At 41.2% G+C, this 19,756-nt stretch overlaps 3 protein-coding genes across 9 annotated transcripts in view; 1 reads left to right on the top strand and 2 right to left on the bottom strand.

Annotated features, from left to right (window-relative positions):
* pebp4 (phosphatidylethanolamine binding protein 4) overlaps positions 1 to 3,147 on the bottom strand; it is a 55,738-nt gene extending 52,591 nt beyond the window's left edge. Inside the window, exons 1-3 of one of the 2 annotated variants that reach the window (XM_085179317.1) lie at positions 1,728 to 3,147; positions 763 to 816; positions 520 to 617 (exon numbers count right to left, since the gene is read on the bottom strand). In XM_085179317.1, the coding sequence (XP_085035443.1) occupies positions 520 to 617; positions 763 to 816; positions 1,728 to 1,730 (155 nt within the window). In that variant the 5' untranslated portion in view covers positions 1,731 to 3,147. The remainder of the gene's footprint in view (positions 1 to 519; positions 618 to 762; positions 817 to 1,727) is intronic. The other variant, XM_085179318.1, reaches the window with a different exon arrangement.
* Positions 3,148 to 3,271: 124 nt separating this feature from the next.
* On the bottom strand, positions 3,272 to 13,509 carry rhobtb2a (Rho related BTB domain containing 2a). Of its 5 annotated transcripts, XM_085179305.1 has the most exons (11): positions 13,324 to 13,509; positions 13,034 to 13,204; positions 9,436 to 9,637; positions 9,241 to 9,344; positions 8,964 to 9,149; positions 7,921 to 8,861; positions 7,700 to 7,818; positions 6,928 to 7,078; positions 6,728 to 6,816; positions 5,760 to 5,865; positions 3,272 to 5,645 (listed from the first exon to the last, which is right to left on the bottom strand). In XM_085179305.1, exons 2-11 carry the CDS (start codon positions 13,051 to 13,053, stop codon positions 5,440 to 5,442), a joined length of 2,124 nt encoding a protein of 707 aa, XP_085035431.1. In that variant the 5' UTR covers positions 13,054 to 13,204; positions 13,324 to 13,509; the 3' UTR covers positions 3,272 to 5,439. The 5 variants fall into 5 exon arrangements, with proteins under 5 accessions (XP_085035431.1, XP_085035430.1, XP_085035428.1 ...); XM_085179304.1 differs by having other exon boundaries at positions 13,034 to 13,509; XM_085179302.1 differs by lacking the exons at positions 13,034 to 13,204; positions 13,324 to 13,509 and adding an exon at positions 11,314 to 11,991.
* A 987-nt stretch (positions 13,510 to 14,496) lies between these two features.
* On the top strand, positions 14,497 to 19,046 carry ido1 (indoleamine 2,3-dioxygenase 1). 2 transcript variants are annotated; one of them, XM_085179309.1, is made up of 10 exons: positions 14,497 to 14,681; positions 15,282 to 15,377; positions 15,448 to 15,567; positions 15,677 to 15,795; positions 15,895 to 15,909; positions 16,005 to 16,104; positions 16,225 to 16,342; positions 17,504 to 17,555; positions 17,657 to 17,805; positions 17,893 to 19,046. In XM_085179309.1, the coding sequence occupies exons 1-10, from the start codon at positions 14,586 to 14,588 to the stop codon at positions 18,288 to 18,290; spliced, it is 1,263 nt and encodes a 420-aa protein (XP_085035435.1). In that variant the 5' UTR covers positions 14,497 to 14,585; the 3' UTR covers positions 18,291 to 19,046. The 2 variants fall into 2 exon arrangements, with proteins under 2 accessions (XP_085035435.1, XP_085035436.1); XM_085179310.1 differs by lacking the exon at positions 15,895 to 15,909.
* Positions 19,047 to 19,756: the final 710 nt, after the last annotated feature.

The raw sequence follows: 19,756 nt of genomic DNA, 5'->3' as shown, positions 1-19,756 counted from the left end.
AAAGTGGTGACACATCTGAATAACTTGTACTTAAGTACAGTTCTTTGAATTTGGAATATGCAGTTTTTTAGAAATTGCTCTAAAGTAGCCCTTCCCAGCTTGTGCAAATCTACAATTCTCCTTCTCAGAGCTCCTCAGACTTTCCCATTTTTCTGAGTACTGGTCGATCCAATGCTGTCAAACAAATCCTTTTCACAGTGACAGACAAACTACCACTTAGTAGTCAACCATGATCACTACCAAGAACTTAATAGGCCTTGGACTTGGACAAGTTAAAAGACACTGCAGCATCTTCAGCACCACTTATGAAAAGACTGTGCATGCATACTTTTGACCCTGTGTGGATTGGAGAAAATCCCAAATAAACTCACACTAGTGCACCTAATTCTTGTCATATTATAACTCTAAGCTGCACAACCGTTCCACCCTGGAAAAAGAACAGTTCAAAGAAATTTTAAATATATGAACAACTGTATCATTGCAAACACACTATGATCACAGCTCTCATTGATGACTTACTGACAGAAAGAAGCATCCTGAGAGCTGAGGGTGTGTTGTTTTGCTTCCGTGTGGAACAGCCCCAAAAGGATGAGCCCGAAAATAGGAGCCAGTATGGCCTGCAGAACAACAGCGATTAGCCAGGCATCTATCATTTAGGAAATATTCTGAGTCAGACAGTGTTATTCTGCAGCAACAGGCTCTCAGAAACATTGAATTACAGAGTGGCAGTCCAGGTTCAGGTCAAAAAACGCTTGTGCATACCGGCAGATGTAGAAGACTCTCTATGTGCTCTGCTTGTTCATCAATGCAGTGTGGCTCCACAAAAGCAAAAGGAAATCAATGATGAGCGTCATGTTTGCCAGACATTGATGGAGGTAAATATCTTTGGAGAGCCACAGCTGTAAGTGATTTTGTAGTTTTTAATGTTCTGTAGACACATATTGATACATTGATGCTTAAGTGTGAACAGAAACTCAAATCATAAAGAAGTATCTTGATAAAAGACACACATAAAAGCACAAATCAATCACCTGCAGTTAGCCTGGACAGTTGAACTTTTTCCCCTTCGCTTACTTAAAAGTCAGCTGATTAGCAAAGCTAGTATGCCTCCGCCCTCCTCCGGTCCTTTGTGCTTGATCAGGTTTGGTTACAATTAGATCACCTGCTGCCACACTCAGCCAATCAGAGCTTAATCTAAACTCACCTACACCTGTTCGACTAGATGACACATCAGCAGCATATCACTACGCATGTTTGCACACCAAGAGAAAAATAACGTAGTTTGCATAAAAAGCACAGGCGGAATTGGGTCCTCACGGCTGTAGGCAACGTCATTGTCCAATCACAAATTTTTAATTTATGTCACGTGTGTCGTTAAACCGAGCCGGTCGCGCGCTACACCGCAAGAATTGCTAATGCATTAGATGCTATATTTAACTTTTAACGGCTCCCATCTCCGTTTCACGTCATTGCTTTCCGTTGTATTTTGTTTTCTACTGGTAAACTCAAGGCTGTACTAAAAGCGAGTCCCAATGTCTTTTAATGTGTTACTAAAACTAGCAAGTTTAGCCTTTACTTATTTTAGCTTGTTTATATTTATGCAGTGTATTACTGAGCGTCGGAGTGTCTGCGCAAGTCGACAGCTAACCTGAAATAAAACTACACACAGGCAGCAGGCATCTAAACTAGCATTAAGAATAGTAGCACACATGTGTCATAAACATTACCATGTCTCAAAAGTTGTCGGCTCGGGCTTGTTTGGCTGCAGGTTCCTCCTTCTGCTTCAGCTGCTGCTGCCGCCTCTGCGCAGGGCTCGGTCCTTCTGACGTGTGATGAGGCTGCACAAATTTCACGTAACACGACCAAATAAACAGACTCCACCATACCGGACTCCACGTGTTGCTCTTTGTTTATTTATTAAATATTATTTACACGTTTTCAAGAACACATGCTACAGAATTTCATATTTATAGCTCCCAAACAATAAAAACAGCTCTTGAGAACGAAGACAAAGAAAATAAAAACCTGGTGACTAAACAAAGTGTCATCCAGGTTTTGAACACTGAGAAAACATTCAAGTTTTTTTTCTTTTCTGTTATTGTTTTGTTATTGTTTGTTGTTTTTTTTAAAATTTCATTTAATATTCAACCATTTCTGATCAAGGCCTCTTAAACTATGCAGTAGTGATTGTGCAGCATATAATATATATTCCTGGTGCTGCTAAAGCTCCCTTTGGTTTGTGCTTCTCTGCAGCTGTGATATTAGCACCCAAACAAATGGAAAAGGGCCCCAGTAGTAACTAATTTATAATTCATGATCTTATTTTTCTTCTTCTTTATTTTAACCTGATGTTGTCTACTTCTTCATCTAATGATGTTGCAGTACCCTTTAATGCAATTTGAAGAGAACCCAGTGCTACAAAGCAGTGCAAGTTTATACTTTCAAAGTCAGACATTTCATTATGCATAGTACAAAACAGTATGTATGTTAACCTATGCAATAGCTTGTATTGATTGCTATGTCGAGTTCGACTTGCAGAAGTCAAATATATATGTATTTACATTTAGAGTTACCATCTAGCTTCCAGTGTCCACACTATCTTAGCATTTTGCTACTATGCAGTCTCAGAAATTGGAGCTCAGTGGAGTACATAAAGAAACTTTAAAATAATGAAACAAAATTTTGAAATCCCTGCATTAATTTCATGGTTAATGTCACAAATTTGATGGTTTGTCATTAGTCTAGTGTGGCCTTAATAGCCAGAGTCTTTAATCTTGTCCTTCAGCTTTAAACAAACAAACAAAATCATAAACCTTTAGCAGTGTTCAAACTGACATACACTCACTGGACTCCTCGAATCACACACTGACTGATTGCTTTATATCCAAATTATGGATTATGTACATTTATAGATACACACACAGCCTAGAGAGCACCATTGTAGCTTACGATATAGCAAACAAACTAGTGACCACAGTAACACTACTTTACATTCAATAGCACACACTACAGTACACTGTACATTAAGGCATGAGGTGTTCTTGATGCAAAACAGCAGAAGATTCGCTGAGAAATGCGATGCACTGAGGAATGGAAACCAAGTCTAAACGAACGATGAACTTCATCAGTCCTACCATCAAGGCAAGCTATAGCAATATAGACCCTCCTGCTGCTAAAGTACACTAAACTGTATTTTGAGTTATCTAAACACTATCTATTACTCAAATAACTGAGCACTTAAAAACATTCAGAATTAGAATAAAATCAGAGGGTCATCAGCCTTCTGGTGTTTGCTGTCATCTCTGCTGCTGATTAAAATACCTAAAAATGAAAGTTCTCAATTTTTTCTTTGCTTAACAACAGATGACTTAATATAAAAGACAGCAATTTAAAGATACCGCTTCGAACACCAGGACCACCACTCTGATATGCGTTACATTTTTAAACGACTGCAAATTAATGTCATCTATTTTGGCGGGGCTCTGTTCATGCAGTGTAGTTATTACTCAAGGAATTAATACAAGCAATACATTTAGCCTTTGTCGCTGAATTAATTCATACCACTTAATTATTTTAAACTCTTTTCTTGGCTCTAATTATGACTACTTAAAAATGCAGTTGAAAAGAATTATCATAATGGATTAAAGCAAGCCTGAAAAGAAAATGCTGGAACTGATTCTTTTACATAGCATTAGCATGTTTTATGAATGTAGATCTTTATAATGCAATGTGTCTACTTTACTATCCTATTTTACTAGTAGTCAACTGTATATTTGAACTGCCTGTAAATTGTATGTATAGTAAGATATATAATGGAGGTAAACACAATGAGTATTAAACAAGTTTGTAGCTGCACAGTAACTAAATGCAAGTCAGATAAGTCAAGTCTGTATTCAGTGTGTGTATTACTCGGCAATACTGTATAATTCTGCTCACTGCCTGCAGTGCACATTTTTAGGTAACAGCACATTAGAGTGATGCAAGTTACTTGCAGTTGATATTTATTTTTTTACAATTTACAATACCACCCATCTTCACTGAGCGCCGTGACTGCTGATCGAAATGCTGCAGCCCTTCTGACAGTCAAGTACAACAGTAGATGACAGCTCTGAACGTATACTGTGAGGCGTGCGAAACAAATCAAGAAAAATGATTTGATTGAAACCTCTTCACAACTGTTTTGGAAACATTTTGAACATCTTAGCGATGCAGCCAGTTCCCAGTTCCTTTAAAAGAAATAATAAAGATTTGTTTGAGTGTGTCATGATGCCAAACTGTCCTTAACACTGTTCAAAAGGACGCCACTACTGGAAGTTCGTGCGTGTTTTTGTCTCTGCAGAGAAGAGTCCAGAAAGTGCTGGGTGTGTAGAAGATGTACTGATGAATTCACATGAAGGGCCGTGAGGAGGCCTCATGCATGCGCGAGTCTTACATATCTCACTGCAACCTCTAATCAACTAAGATCAATTACTAAAGGCTAAATCATCACCAGAGAGAGAGAGAGAGATACACATCGCCGTCACAGAGTCCACGTGGTCTCTTCAACTCCAGAAATGCAGCTTTGTGGGAAACTAGCGGAAACCTTCAGTGAAGAACTGATAAAAATCCTCATTGAATGACACGTAGTAAATATTATTGATCTGGTTTGTTTTTGCTGGCATTTTACTGAAAAGACTGATTCGTTCTCTGATTTGGGATCTCTTGTGTCTCTGGACACTGAATCAATTCATGTAAACGACAGCCCTTTTGTGACAAGAGGACACAAATCACAAGTTGATTGTGTCCAGGCTTGCATCGCCTTCAGTGATGCAAGCTGTACACATTCAAAAATAGAACGACTGTACAAAAATATACATGAGTAGAAGTTGCCAGTATTTTATAACTTATGCATCCACGATAATAATAGGCATGATCGGAGTAACTGTTTCCAGGTAGGCCATGCTATAGTTACATCCTGTGTGTTATATCTCTGAGACTTAAATTCTGTGTTGAATTGCTGGTTGTTGCAGCTGATAAGCAGCACTTGGTTATCAGTTCAATGTAACTGATGACACCACGGGTGAAAGGTTCTGTGCCAGCAGAGTCCTGTTTTTTAAACTTAAAACTTGGGTGGCAGAATGCACAACAATCCACGTGAGGTGATATTTGCGCCAGATGTACTGTACTGTTTGTCAGTAAGGTTCATATCACTGAGATTTGAGTCTTGCGTATAACAAGCTAAAAATCTAAGAAACAAAACTCATTACTTTGACCGCTAGACTGAGCTGAGCTTGGAAACCTGGAGTGCTGTTTGACTGCAGAGGTAAGCAAACAGTAAATGTAACTGTGTGCCTGAATAATTGGGGCGTATCTAGCCAGCAGCGCTTATGTTTGACTGGAGCTTTTAGAGCTTGCATCCACAATGACGCGCTGCAGAGTGGGCCTCTCCTTACCACTCCGTCAGATGACTGCAGATGAGCCAGAAGATGAAGAGTTCGAGTTAGGGGAAGAAGGAAGGTTCCAGAAGAGCCACTTGCGTTTACACTGCCTCCTCTGGTACAGGTAGTCCTCCTTGTCGCGCTCTTTGCGTGCCCTTTGGTAGTGGTCGTCTTCTTTCAGGTACCACACCGGCGGCCAGCGATGTTTCTCAAAGTATTCTTGGTTCTCTGAATCAGAATAAATATTTTCAAGACAATCTTTTCTTTAGTTCCTCTCTGTCTCACACTGGTGTTCGCTACGAATGAGAGGAGAGCATTAAAGATTGATCAGATGTTTGTTACCTGCAGACTTGGCCTTCATATCTCGGGGAAACTTGCGGCAGATGCTGTTGTAGTTGGTACAGATGTGGTGAAGACACCAGCCAGTGAGCTGCTGGGCACCGTGGAACTGTCAGCACACAAAGTCATATATCATCACTCTGTGTGTTTTGTTTTGGAGATAAAAAGCAGTGCTAGGGTTTGCTGACATGAAATGCACATATTTAAAAAAAACAATCTATATTTGGAGTACAGAGGCCATTTGAGTTGACCTTATATTTAGACTATCTTGTTTACACTTCTTTGTCAGAGCCATTAAGTAAATTTGTACTGCACTTAGAAGCTTAGTCATGGTAGCATTACTATGCTAATTTTAGCATGCTGCAGTTAGCATGGCAACTAACAAAGTACAGCAGAAAGTAACAAATTCTAAGGATTCTAATGGATTCTAATATATATCAACCGTCTTTCTCCAATATATTTCCCACAAATCTACCCCTTTTATTTTCCTTGCTAACAAGCGAAAACACAAACACACAGAAAACAAACAAAAAAAATCTAACCAGTTTGATTTGTTTGCTATATTCTGGTCTGGCAAAGCGGGCGGCAGTACAACAACATGTAATTTCATTTTAATGTTTGTGTTTCAGTGGTGAATTGCACCAAATAAATTAAAAATGAGCAAAATGAGCTTGCCGGGTAAATGGAAAATATACCCATTTGAAACTTAATGACAGGATGATGTACAGTGCTGAGCATGATTCCTGTCTCCCAGTTGCTCATGCACCAAAAATCCTTCAGCTAGGTAAGGGCAGTTTAATTTAATGTGTCTTTTGCCCCACCTACTGCCTGTGAAAACTATTTTAGCCTCAAGAGAAGTCCCCTCTGAGAAATGCCCTCATTAATAATAAAAATAAAATCTATTTTGTCACAGCGTTGTATAAGTGCGTTAAGAACAATCCCTGCTCGAAATGATTGGCAGGTCACACTACCTGGGCCATATCCAAGTACACCAGCACATCTCCATCGATGTCAGCCCCCATCATCGCCGCCTCCGTCAGCACTGTTACTGTGTAGAGTTCTGAAAGAAACATAAAAGCTGCTCTCTGTAGGCAACGGCTTGGAAGGGCACACTGCGGCTGCATGTCATACAATCCTGTACTTTACAGGAAAATGATACCAAATGTAATACCTGTAAGTGCAACCAGGTGGGGGAGGCAAAGTCGATTGGCAAGAACAATGAGCTCCATTGCATCTAGATCCGAGCGAGAACAAAAGCGGCCCGTGTACAGATATTCTAGCACAGCCCTCATACAGCTGCGAGTTGTGTTGGGGAACAGCACCTTAGGAGCAGAAAACATACAAAATAGAACATGATTCAGGTCCTGAAGGATTCAGCAGGTGTGCACAGAGAGAAGAAGAGTGAGAAGGAATCTCCTGTACAACATTTTACACGATCAGACTACAAAAAATATTTACTTTTTGTGCAGCAAGAGAGGGACACATCATGGGTTTCATAGGTGATCTAAATATAGCTTTACAGAGCTATCTGATACATTATGGATCATTTGAAAAGACACAATCTCAATTCCAAACCATCTAAAAACTTTATCTTCTATCAGGCGTTTTATGAATCTGTAGTACTTTTAATTCATAGTAGAATCAGGCACAATTAGCAGGCCTCAGAGAACTGCAGTACGCTTGGATCACAAAGCCAGTGTAATTGTATTACAGCAGATTTGCAGTCCTCTAATTATACTTTTTACACACTTCACGTAGTCCATTGGTCTGCTACACGAGCCACTTTGTGTATTTGAGATGTGCTACACAAGTGTGCTTTCTTTAATTATAAGCTAATTAAATGCACTTATGATTTGACTGGTAATGAGTATGTAACTATAAATGCTGAACTATGTAGAATACGTGTTTCGTACAGGGCTGATTTTAGCCTGTCCTCGACTCACCTCTTTGGTGCAGCTCTCAACAAAAGGCCCGCCAAACATAGCTGCCATCCAGTCACAACTAGAGATGAGTAAAGGCTTGTGGGCCATGATCGTCCCATCATCTAGCTTGAAAACTACATCTGCAATGCAGAAGTGAGAGCTAGTAAAACCTCACTTACACCGGCGTCCACTTTACTTTAAGCTGGGCAGACAAACAAATACATGTAATGATTTGCTCTCACCAGAAAAAGTGCCTTTGGCCAAGCACTCTTTGACTCTGTTTGTCCGCCGCACATGGAAGGCTTTGGTGATTTCTTGGTTCATGAAGGCTTCATTGTTGAGTATGTTTGCCACCATCATCCGCAGGTCAAAGACCTCCAGCAGCTCAGCGATGTGAGCAATGTGCATTAGCTCTTTTTCATTCTCGTCTAGCTGGCCAGTGTACAAGTAGCGAAGAACTGCTCGAAAAGGACCGAGCTGCATGGACTGGTCCATGTGGACTACAGTCATAGGCCTGGGGCTGTACGTTATGGGGTCGTCCACAAGCTCTTCCTGGATGCTGACAAAGGCTCGGCTCCACGAGGAGAGCAGTCTGCCCCGCCGGGCGACCTCGGAGTCTTTCAAGGTCCCGTCACTAGTGCAGGCCCTCAGGTTGGCCCTGTCGCCATCATCACTGCTCTCACAAACATCAAAGCTTGCGGCACGCATCAGCAGCTCTCGCCCAGAGATCGGACCCCGAGGGGGCTTTTCGGTGTCCTCATTTTGCATGTCCATAATAAACAGGTCGTAGAACTTTGAAGAGGATGTCGCCAGGTATATCTTGTGTGCGAAAATCTTTTGTCGCTCCTGCAGGACCAGGATGACATCGGCACAGTGTGGGTCCTCGAGAAGACCGGCTGGATGCTCCTCTGTGGTAGTAGGGGGAGGTGGCACAGTGATTATAGGTGGGGGAGGTTTTGGTGGCAAGAAGGGTGCCTGAAGGAGAGGTCGCTGGACATTTCTGAGGTGAGATTTCCAAAACTGCAGGTGGCGGCGTGAAATGAGCGCAGCTCGGATGGCGTTATCAAAGACGTCCTTGACTCCAAACTGAGCAACAACACTGGTTTCATAATATGGTACTCCCAGCTCTTTGGCCACCTCCCGGCCTCTTTCTGGGGGAAGAATCTCACTGGATTTTATTGGTCTGAAAAATAACATATCAGAAGTTAATCAGAAGCAAATCAACCTTTCAGTCATGAAACTTGAAGGTTCTTGCATATGGAGAGATAAATGCAAAGCTGAGTACCTAGCTAAAGGCCTCCGTGCCCTGTTCACTGCCTCCAGGTCAGCATAGCGCAGGTCCAGCTGACAGCCTACCAAGATGACAGGAGCACGGGGACAGAAGTGTTTGATCTCAGGGTACCACATAGTCTTTACATGGTACAGAGAGTTGGGATTGGCGATTGAGAAGCACAAGACCACAACATCAGACCTAAAGGGAAGCCAGAGGGCAAACTTGCTTATTTCAGGTAAGATGAAAGCAACTGATGGTAAAAAGACCATAGAATTTCACATTTTCCCACCTGCCGTATGCAAAACGCCGGTCCTTATGATGGTCTCCAAAAGTATCCCAAAGGCGGAGTGACACGCTGACATCATCCACAACATCTCTTGAGCGCTCTAAAACCTGATAGATGCCAAAAAAATATTTGTATTTCTACAACCACCAGCCTCTCTAACCCCAAAAAACCCCAAACTATTTGAGCTTTCTTACTCACCTCCTGGCATACTCTGTATTGGTCAATTGCCCAGACTGTGGGTACATGTGTGGCGAGTAACTGGTACTGAGTCAGGGTGGCATTGCAGGCCCGGGCGCAGATGAGGCGGGTTTTCCCAACTGCATTGTCTCCTACCACCACACACTTGATAGTTTCAACGTTTGGTCTCTCATAGTCCATATCAGAATCCGTCAGCTGGGGCCTGTAAGAATATAAAGGTGTGCAGAAAGTCGTGTATTAGCACTTTCAGTCCCATACTACCCTGCCATGAACGCTACAGGGACAGACACTGACAAGGCTTCATCTGCACTGCTAATTCTGCCTGCTATCAGGGGATGGCCTCGTGACTTCCATGTGTCTATTCACAAGTTCCCTTTTATTGTTCCTGATGTAGAAAAGAATGAAAGTACTGAGCAAACAACGACGGGAGATATACAGCAAATCAGAGCTAGGCGATAGGTTGGTTTTATTCAACCTTAATTAAAAGGTAGAGAAAAGGCACTCTTAGTTTCAAAAGAGTTAAATAAGTTTAAATGCTACTGCTCCTCTTTTAATAAAGGCTGCTGCAATGCTACATGTGTGACACATCCCTGCAATTCCTCCAACCATCAGCAAACCTAAAATTCCCTTTCTTTTTTCCCCATGTCATTACATCTCAAGCATAGCACCACAACCTTATACCTCAGAGCTTATAACTTAAGTCATCACAGCCCTCATGCATGTGGCATGCACCTAAATGAAACAATAGGAATAGGTAAACAGACTATTTCTGTGTCTTGAAAATGGTTGCTGACGATTTAGGTCGCTGTTCCAGTTTCCAAGGGAACTGTGGTTGGTGTCAGTGTGTTAGACCCTATATCAGACAAGCCTCTGTGATTTATGCTATTTTTTGATTTGATGTATAGAGACAACACCACTGTTAAGTGTCATAACGTGATTTTGAACCATCTGAAACCCAAGTCACGCCATGTTTAATTTACACATGCAGAGCTTACACGAATAAACAAGAAATCTCCATCTGAGCCCCCCCTCCCCCCTCTTGAAAGCGTAAGCGGACCGGGAATATAGCCTCCATTCATATTTATATTCTCAGATAGTGCCGCCTTCTTATGAATGAAGCCAGCTACCCCTACCTGGAAGTCAAGTGCCCACTATCAGGAAAAAGCAAAAAAAAAAAAAAAAGCAGCTCCCTTTCTAAAGCATAACTTCTGCTGGTCTTATACTAAAAGGACTTTCTATTCAAAACACTTTTGCAGCATCATTTGCTTATTTTGGTTCACACAGTGCTCTAAATATTACTATCATGGGTTACTATGATTTCTTTGCCTCATGGTCACTTTGTAGCCATTCATAAAAAAATCGGGCTCTTCATTCACTGCATAATCCGCATCACCATAGGCTTCTCTCACCTTTCAAAACAACTCGCAGTCTGACCTTAGGCTGGGCCTGTCTGATACTATAGAGATACCCCGCCCCTACAATTGCTCATTCAAATGCCCTTTCCCGTTACAGACTACAATGCGCAACTCACGAATTAATTAATGATTTTTAAAATGTGGTGAGATATACTATATAACGCACAGTGCCTTAAGTCGATCATCTTAAAAACACATTTTTTAAGGAGCCTCGGTTATCTGCCATAACAAGAATGATAAAAACGTGCATACCCTACCAGAAGGACCGAACAGTGCCTCCCTCCACCACCGAGACACTAGTCATGAGGCTCTGCTGCATTACACGTTATGTAACGCCCCGTCACTGACTCTTGAGCCTGTTTATCCGGCTCCGAGTTCATCGCAAAAACCAGCCTCCCCCATAAAATAAGCGAATTAAAACCACTCTGACGCTGTGGTCATAACGGTTGCCGACCATCCTTACCGCAACATAAGGAAGTGCTGCATCGGGTTGGTCGATGAACGAGATAAAAAGCAGTGCTCCATCGGATGCGTCTTGCACCTGACGGCAGCTCGTATTTAACTTCATCTTCAAGGCGAGGTGAACGAGGCTTGGAAATAGCCGATGTTTCAGGAAAGGTGCTCTGGATCGGTGCGACGAGCCCGATGGCACTGGCAGAAACGCGGACGCTGAGGTGAAGTCTAACGGTGCGATGCAGAGCTGCAGCCCTGACCGTCATAGACCCACCTCCACTTACTGGATGGCCTCCGTAGCTAATAATAGGCAGGCGCACAGACGGGAAAAAAAGAAAAAAGAAAACCCCCAAACCTATTTATTACAAAACACTGATCCGCTCATACTTTATACTTTATTTAGCTCAGGTTATGATTAATTCATGCAACCCGCGAGACCTCGGACACGTTAAGCATGAATGATCAGCTCCCTTCTAATCATAGTGGTGTAAGAAGGGGTGTGTCAGGTGGACTCACAGCGGCGAAAGACCAGGGATTAACTTTTGCATGTATGTGTACACTAAAACACACACACACACACACACACACTCACACACCCTACACGCGCAGCAACTTGCAGGCATGTCGGATACGCGACAAAAACGGAATAAATTCCTGTTTGTTTAAGACATGAGAGACTTCACTGTAATTGTGGCACTACCACACCATGAAAACGAAGTTAGATTGTACTCAATACAATTAGCAAGTAAATAAATAAATAAAAAACACAACAATAAGAAAAAAATAATGATAATCTAAATAAAAAACGCTTAAACACTAATAGAAATTAAGAAATAATACTAATATATTAAAGGAAATACACAGACTTTAGCAGACCTTTGAGACTCTGTCCCTTTTATACAAGTTGTTATGAAGTGCACATTTTATCTTTTGATATGACTCACATTATCGCTACAAATACGTTAACTGTTAACATTTGCCTCGTCATTACAGTGTCACGCAATGTTCCCTCTAAGCTGCGCGCGTGCGCAATTGCGCACTGCTGGCACGGTCTCTGCGCACAAAAAAAATCTGCGTTGCACACAAAAAAATCTAACCTGATTTGAAATTAAAATTGAAACTTTAACAATTCTGTTTTGCAGTGTTAGTCAGTAAGTGACTGGCTGCACCCGTGTAAGTGGGCTAAAGCAGTTAATTAAAAGTAGTCTAACATAAATGTAAATGCTGTAATTTGATTATTTTAATAAATCATGTAACTTGGATGGATTCGATGCTGGCGTGACCACAGTGGACATGTCTGCTGTTGCTCATGAACCACTGTGCACAGTGGTCCAAGGGACCGCTCAGGGAGTTTGTGTGTTCGCTCAGACACATGAAAAATTAGAGGGAACATTGGTCACAAGCACGTACTTTGACTTTTAAATTCCCAAATTTTAATTATGTTTCTTTCATATTACCAAAATGATGCTGTTTGGAGCTTCTTACTTAGCAATAAAGACCCAACAGACCTACGAGACTCATTAAAACAACTGTGTTCAGTGAATCAGATTCTCCTGGATTTACTTGACATTTATCATGATTACCATACATCATCCTTCAGTGTCAGCAGCTAGCTAATGTCAGCTATTTAACTGCAAAAACATATCAATGGATCTAATTGGCAGGAAGTTTAGCTATTGTTTAACTTCAGTGATTTAACACACACGCACAAAAGAAAAAAAGCAACTCACTCATGGGTACTGACAGCCATGGTTTCCAAAGTTAAGGCCTACTAAAAGTGAGTTTGCACTGTCAGTGAAGTAGCACTTCCTTAAAGTCCAGCTCCCTGGCAGACCGCTGTTGTCCTCAGCCTCAGATCAGGAAATCTTTACAGCCACACAGTGCTCCAGTTATTTTGTCATCTGTGTTAGAAAGCACAACAATGCAGTCTGGTGTTTGTTATCTATGTTTCAGAAGCAAGAGGATCAAATTACAGCTGACCTTTACACTGACTTGCAAATGTTACAATACCGAAGCTTACGTGGAGTTGCTCAAAAAGAAATCAGGCCGCTGAGCTGATTTTAACAAAGAAACTTATCCAACAGATTCATGTCCTAGTGCGGGTTCATTTCATTCAGTATTTCCAAAACACGTGACAAATCGCAAAGTGAAATGCCGGTTTGTTGGCGCTCTGGAGCACTGAGTATTACTGGCTTGATTCATTTACTGTTTACGTACGTACACTGTGCAGTGCATGGTTTGGTTTAAGGAAACTGCAGTGTTCAGTCTCCTCCAGCAGGTGAGGCTGACAGTCTAAATTTGACTTAATCCTCTTTTATATAGAGGGTAGAGAAAGGAGAAAGTCCCTTCAAAATAAAAGCCACACGGCATAAAATGTTATAGGCAAGGCAAGGCAAGTTTATTTATATAGCACAATTCAACAACCAGGTGATTCAAAGTGCTTCACAGAGACATTAAAAAACAAAAACAATAAAAAGCATGATTTAAAATTGATTTAAAAAAAAAACAGTAGATAAAATCAGTAGTTAAAATATAAGTTTTTAAATTTAAGCTTAAAAGTGTGGATTTGGTGCTTTATTCAAATGCAGCTGAGAATAGGTGAGTCTTCAACCTGGATTTAAATAAACTGAGTGTTTCAGCTGATCTGAGGCTTTCTGGGAGTTTGCTCCAGATATATGGAGCACCTTTGTTTAAGTAGCAGTCTTTTATAGCTGTCAGTCAAAACATAAAGAGCGTGTTATCTTCAGGATATGAATACAAATTGAAAAAAGACACGCCTACGCACGTTATTAACTTATTATTAGCGTATTTATTTATTGTTTCAGATGAATCTGCTGTCAAAGAGTTCTTAAACAAAAGGCTTATAAACAAATGATTGTTTTTGTAAAAGCAACCTATCTGTTCCTTATTTGTTATCAGTTACGTTCCTGATAACCTGTAGGAAATGTGGGAAAACAACAAGGCGGTTTTTTTTTTTTTTTTTTTTTTTTTTTTACAACATGCAAAGCATCCCAACTGGCTTTAGTTTCTTCTTTGCATAACTTTAACAGTTTGGACGGTTATAGATCAACCAAGCGTGACACAGATTATTTGTTTCATACTATATGATTCACAAAGTGAAGTATTGATTTTCTACAGTTGTAATTGTGCAACAGCAGAACTCAGGTATAAAGGTTGTGTAAACAATACATTTGTGCTCGAGTCCAGCCAGACTGGGGTGTCCGGGATCATTCAGCTAGTCAGAGGATCATTGCAGTTTTTGGTGCTTGCCTTGTTTTCTCTATGGCTTCAGCTGAAACAGACCAGACCGAAGCTCTCTTCTCTCTGAAGTCCTACCATGTCTCAGAAGAACTCGGCTTCATCCTTCCAGATCCTTTGGTACGTTGAAAAGCTCTTTTGAAGTCCTGTGTGTGTTATTTTAGCTTTGCTTGTTTCAAGTTTGTGATGTAACATTATTACATTTTATTCACATTGTATTACTTAAAAACCAAACCTTTAATGAGAATTTGCCAATTACATTAATCCTTATAGCGCTAAAAAAGCTTTTATAAAAATGTTTACTTTAGTATTGATTGAGACCAACAAAGATGAAGGAAGTGAGCGTTATTCCTGGAAGACATTTACAAAATCACATTTTTGCATATAGAAGAGAGCAAAAATGGAGAGAAGAATAATGTTCATAATTTCTGTAGCCAGAAATAAAACATGAAGCACAGCGATGGATGGGAGAACTGGTTCCTAAAAAAGAAGCTTAGTAAGTTAAGGTCCTGCTTGGACACAAGCACACAACACACATGATGGTCACAAGTTGTGAACATTTCATTTTGAGCCCCTTGAGCCATTCGGATTTTAGTGAGTTTGTTGCTTTGCCATTTAAGGACAACATGAACTTGGATTTTGTTTGCATTTTACACCAACTACAGTTGTGTTAAATGGTACTGACCAACATTAACATTTTCTCATGATGTGCATTTAAAGGAAGAGCTTCCACCTTATTACCAGCCATGGATGGATATCGCCCTGAGAATCCCAGAGCTTGCGCAGTCCCATGAGTTGCGCTCCCGTATTAACAAGGTATTTATAATGACAAGCACCATTCACGATGACTGTGAAGCAGTTGCTCAGTACAGTTGTCTATGACCAGATGCCACTGCTGAGCAGCAAGTTTCTGCAGAAACACAAAGAGTTACGACTGGCCCACCTGGCTCTCAGCATGATGACCATGGGCTACGTCTGGGAGGAGGGAGAGAAAGATACAGTTGAGGTAACTAACTGTCTGTTAGTTTTTCTTTTGCCTCCTGTTTTCTGAATTCTACATGTTACCTTAAGTGATTCAGTTATTATGACTGATTTCTCTTTGATATTCTTTTAAGATACTGCCACGCAGTCTGGCTGTTCCATACTGGGAGGTGTCACAACGCTTAGGGCTTCCCCCAATTATCACACATGCAGATGCAGTATTGGCTAACTGGAAGAGGAAAGATCCTGACGGGTAAGGCTGCTAATCTCCTGCCAGCAGTTTGAGTAAACCCAGCAAATGTGTATAAATATGTCCTGTTTTTCATGTCCATCTGTATATCTGCTGTGCCAGGCCTTTCAACATGGAGTGAGTAAAATTCTGTTTCTGCACACAGTATAATACAATATGTACTATCATACTATAATATGCACAAAGTTTACTGGCTTACATTTGTCAAACAGGAACCTGGAGTTGTTGGTCAGCCTCCCGGGTGGAGAAAGTGCCCGAGGTTTCTTCTTGGTCACTCTGCTGGTGGAGCTGGCTGGAGTTCCTGCGGTGAAGGTGAAGATACATTAAAAACAGGAAACATCCTAAAATGTGCACTTGATAATTGTTGTTAACTGACAAATATAAGGGCACCCTTAAAGCGAGGACATTTCTAACAGAACCACTGCTTTGTAGAATATTCCCACGGTGATCAATGGTGTGAGGTGTGGTGACACCGAGGCTGTGGCCAGAGGCTTGGAGATCATCAGCCGGTCTATTGAGGACATGACTGACGCACTCAAACTGATGCAAGGTACTTATTCAGATGTAAAACCTAAATGTGTTACAGCCTTTTTCCAAAAGTGTTTGCACGTTATGTTATGTGAAGGCTGATGTGCAGGCAGGAGTAGTGGTAAGGAGGACCCAACGTGCAGACACTTGGAGGCAAACGTTAACTCAAAAACTCAGCTTTATTGCTGGATGGTAAAAAACAGAAACCTAACTGAACTAAGAACATAAACTAAGCAACAAACCAGTTGACAGACAAAACACACAGCATGGTAGACAGTAGATCACAACACAAACAGAGGAAAACGCAGGGCTTAAATACACAGAGGGAGCAATCAGTGACTGAGAGACAGGAGAGAAACACAGCTGGGACAAATCAGGGCTAAGGAGACAAGGGAAGCAAAACCAGATACATTAACATGAGACACGGCCTTTCAAAGTAAAACAGGAAACATAACACAGAGACACGGACTTGACAAGGGGATACAGCTGACAGGGGAGACAGAGCAACTATAGAACACAGAGACATAAACCATAAGACAGAGAACTCTAACAAAGACACCAAAAGACTAGAAATGATAAATAATGGCAAAATCAAAGTTCAATAATAATGAAAACTCAAAACTGCTGTAGACAGGGTTAGGGTTAGTTCAGGACATGGACTTGTTTAACTTTGGTCTTGCTTTTCTAATATGTTTGGAATATGATGCGGTATGATTGCTGAAATGATGTTCTCTATCTTATTTAAACAGTATGTACTTTTTGGTTGAGTTGTTAACTGTGTTTCAAAAAAGTGTTTTTATCCCTATGCAGTTAAATAATTTAGCATAGTTTGCAATGCAGTGGCAGCCGAGGGTCCAAAGATCACAGCTGTTTGTTGTTTGCTTTCAGCATACAGAGATTTCTCAGAGCTTTAAATGATGTTTAACACAGGTAGAAAACTCCCTGAATCTTTTTAAATTTAAATTGAGAGTTATTTGTAAATGACTGAAAAGTTTACCCATGCTGTCTTCAAGCGTATGACCCCGCCTCTTGCCCAAAGCCAGCTGGGATAGGTTCATTGATAAAGAAAGAAAAAAGTTTTTTAATGATTGCAAATGATTCAATTCTTGCCTTTTTTTTTCTTTTTTTTCGTGATTATTGTAAAATGAATCCCATTAACAACTGTTTTCTTTTCTTCCCTAAGTGCATGTAGACCCTTCAGTCTTCTATGGCATTATGAGGATCTACCTGTCTGGGTATAGAAATCTATTGCTGTTTTTTCTCGATTCACATAGTTGCAAAGTGAAACATGTTTTTGAGACCTATGTGCGTGCCCGTGTCACATAATCATACTTAGATGGAAAGACAACCCTTGTATGCCAAAGGGGCTGGTTTATGAAGGGGTCCAGACAGCGCCGATGAGGTATTCAGGAGGGAGTGCTGCACAAAGCAGTCTGCTGCACTGTTTTGACGAGCTTCTGGGAGTCAAACATGAACCAAAAAGTGGTAAAAAGGCTGACGAATTGTCAATAACATGATCCGAACTGTGCCAGAGATGAATGTAAAGAATTCACTGCTTTTGTTTTTCCCCAGCTTCCTTTCTAATCTACATGAGGGACTACATGCCACCCCTTCACAAGAAACTGATCAACGACATCTCTTTGCAGCCATCCCTGAGGAGTTTTGTCCAGCAGCAAGATCGCAAGGACCTCAACAATGTCTTCGATCTCTGTGTTAAAAAGCTGCTGGCATTGCGCAGCTACCACATCAATGTCGTCAGCCGCTTTATCACAGTACCTGCTGCCCGTGCTCGACAACTGCGTGACCAAAACCACAACTCAGATGGCGAGTTGATCAGCAGAGCACCCACAGCACTTGAGGAGAGGGGCACCGGTGGCTCAAGCATAATGTCTTTCCTAAAAACTGTGAGGGATCAAACAAAAGATACATTGCTGCCCGAGGGGAGCAGAGAAATAAAACATCACAGCTGAACTGTCATCACAGAGGAACCGCGAGTCATGCAAATCAAATAAAACCACCAGAAAAATCAACTCTGATGACTTTCCGCACTATTTCACTTGTCTTTAAAAGGGTAGGTTTTGGCAGAATGAAAGCGAGGGGCCTCTTTTGATTGTCTTCCATGTAGCTTTGGCGGGTCTGTAAACAAACCTCAGCCTAATAGACACGAGTGATACCCGTCAATCGGTCCAAACCATGATTTAAACCACTACTGTTGCTTTCCATTACACGCAACCACTAATCGCTTCTTTAATCTGAACTGGAATGTGAAAAAAAGAGCATCATTTCAAGATCCAAATATTTTGATGACATTTAAACATTAAACAGTTGAAATCAGTACTAACACTCCTGTAATTTTGGTAAATGAGACTGAGAAACCAAGATCAAGTGTATTTTTCAAATCACAAAGATTTCTTGGTTTCTCCAGCCTGAAGATTATCTTAAATCATCCACCGCTGGTATGGAAGTAAAAACAACTGACTTTCTGCTTTTAAGTAAAATAATCAGGGAAAATAAAGTACTGCAGTACCATGTGAAACCATGGTAGGGCACTAAAGGGCAGCATTACGATGAGCTACCAGAGTGGGCAGCCTAGGAGAGAAGCAAGCCTGATTTGGCCTTGACAAGCAAAACTGACCCCATAATGATAATGTGTTATTCATTAATTGCAGTCTTGTGATGATGTATTGAAATTCACATCCACTCATTAAAGTACCAAAAGGATGGAACCTGACTCTTCCATCTCAGAAAATAATCGTCCTTTGTTGTGTCTTAACTTCGTGGCGCTGATTCAGAACAGGGTTGTCATGTCAGAACACAAAGCAGAGCAGAGACGCATCGACTTATCAGAGTGGTTACCTCAGCTATCCTGCCTTCTTCCTCCAGCCCACATCCAGCCCTCACATGCCCCACCATACTTCCTGAACCCACTGTGTGGAAAACCCAGGGCAATGAAGGGATGGATTGTGCCATGAATGGCTCATGCTGTGTAATCTTCTCCTTTCCTGGCTCATCTCCACTGGTATTTCATTACAATAACAGCCTCGCCAGATCAGATAAGAGAGATGGTGTGGCAATTAGACATGACAGTTTCCCCAACCTGAGTGACCTACTTTATCTTGAACTCTTTTCACATGCTGGTGAGCGGGAATGACAATAGAAGAGGCAAATGGAGAGAACACAATTACACACGCAGCCTGTGAAAGGTTTTAGCGTGAGAGATATGTGTCTGTGCATATGGAGACAGCAATTTTAATTTCAGTTTACTCTGACAAATTCAGAGCAAATACCTACAAATTTCAAATTAAGCTGGGTGTCATTTGTGGGTTTTGTACTTAAACTGAGGCACTCAGGCAGCCATAGAGAATGTTTCTATAAGATGACAGGGAGGTCTTAGGCGAGGAGGTGAAAGGTGAACAGAAACTGGAAATGGGTGGTG

This window comes from Neolamprologus multifasciatus, chromosome 12, assembly GCF_963576455.1.
Source record: "Neolamprologus multifasciatus chromosome 12, fNeoMul1.2, whole genome shotgun sequence".
NCBI lineage: Eukaryota > Metazoa > Chordata > Actinopteri > Cichliformes > Cichlidae > Neolamprologus > Neolamprologus multifasciatus.
Note: the sequence above shows the minus strand (reverse complement) of the source record. Positions and strands in the feature narration are given on the sequence as shown.

Bases quoted from the DNA above. Each gene is read 5' to 3' on its own strand.
- rhobtb2a (XM_085179302.1), bottom strand. From the start codon at position 11,375: ATGGAGCACTGCTTTTTATCTCGTTCATCGACCAACCCGATGCAGCAC. The intron at 7,079-7,699 runs GTGAGTCGAGGA...TCTGCTCCTAAG, and splicing joins TTGAGAGCTGCACCAAAGAG to GTGCTGTTCCCCAACACAAC. The intron at 6,817-6,927 runs GTATTACATTTG...TGTTTCTTTCAG, and splicing joins CCACCTGGTTGCACTTACAG to AACTCTACACAGTAACAGTG.
- ido1 (XM_085179309.1), top strand. From the start codon at position 14,586: ATGGCTTCAGCTGAAACAGACCAGACCGAAGCTCTCTTCTCTCTGAAG. The intron at 15,568-15,676 runs GTAACTAACTGT...TATTCTTTTAAG, and splicing joins GAGAGAAAGATACAGTTGAG to ATACTGCCACGCAGTCTGGC. The intron at 16,343-17,503 runs GTACTTATTCAG...TTCTTCCCTAAG, and splicing joins CGCACTCAAACTGATGCAAG to TGCATGTAGACCCTTCAGTC.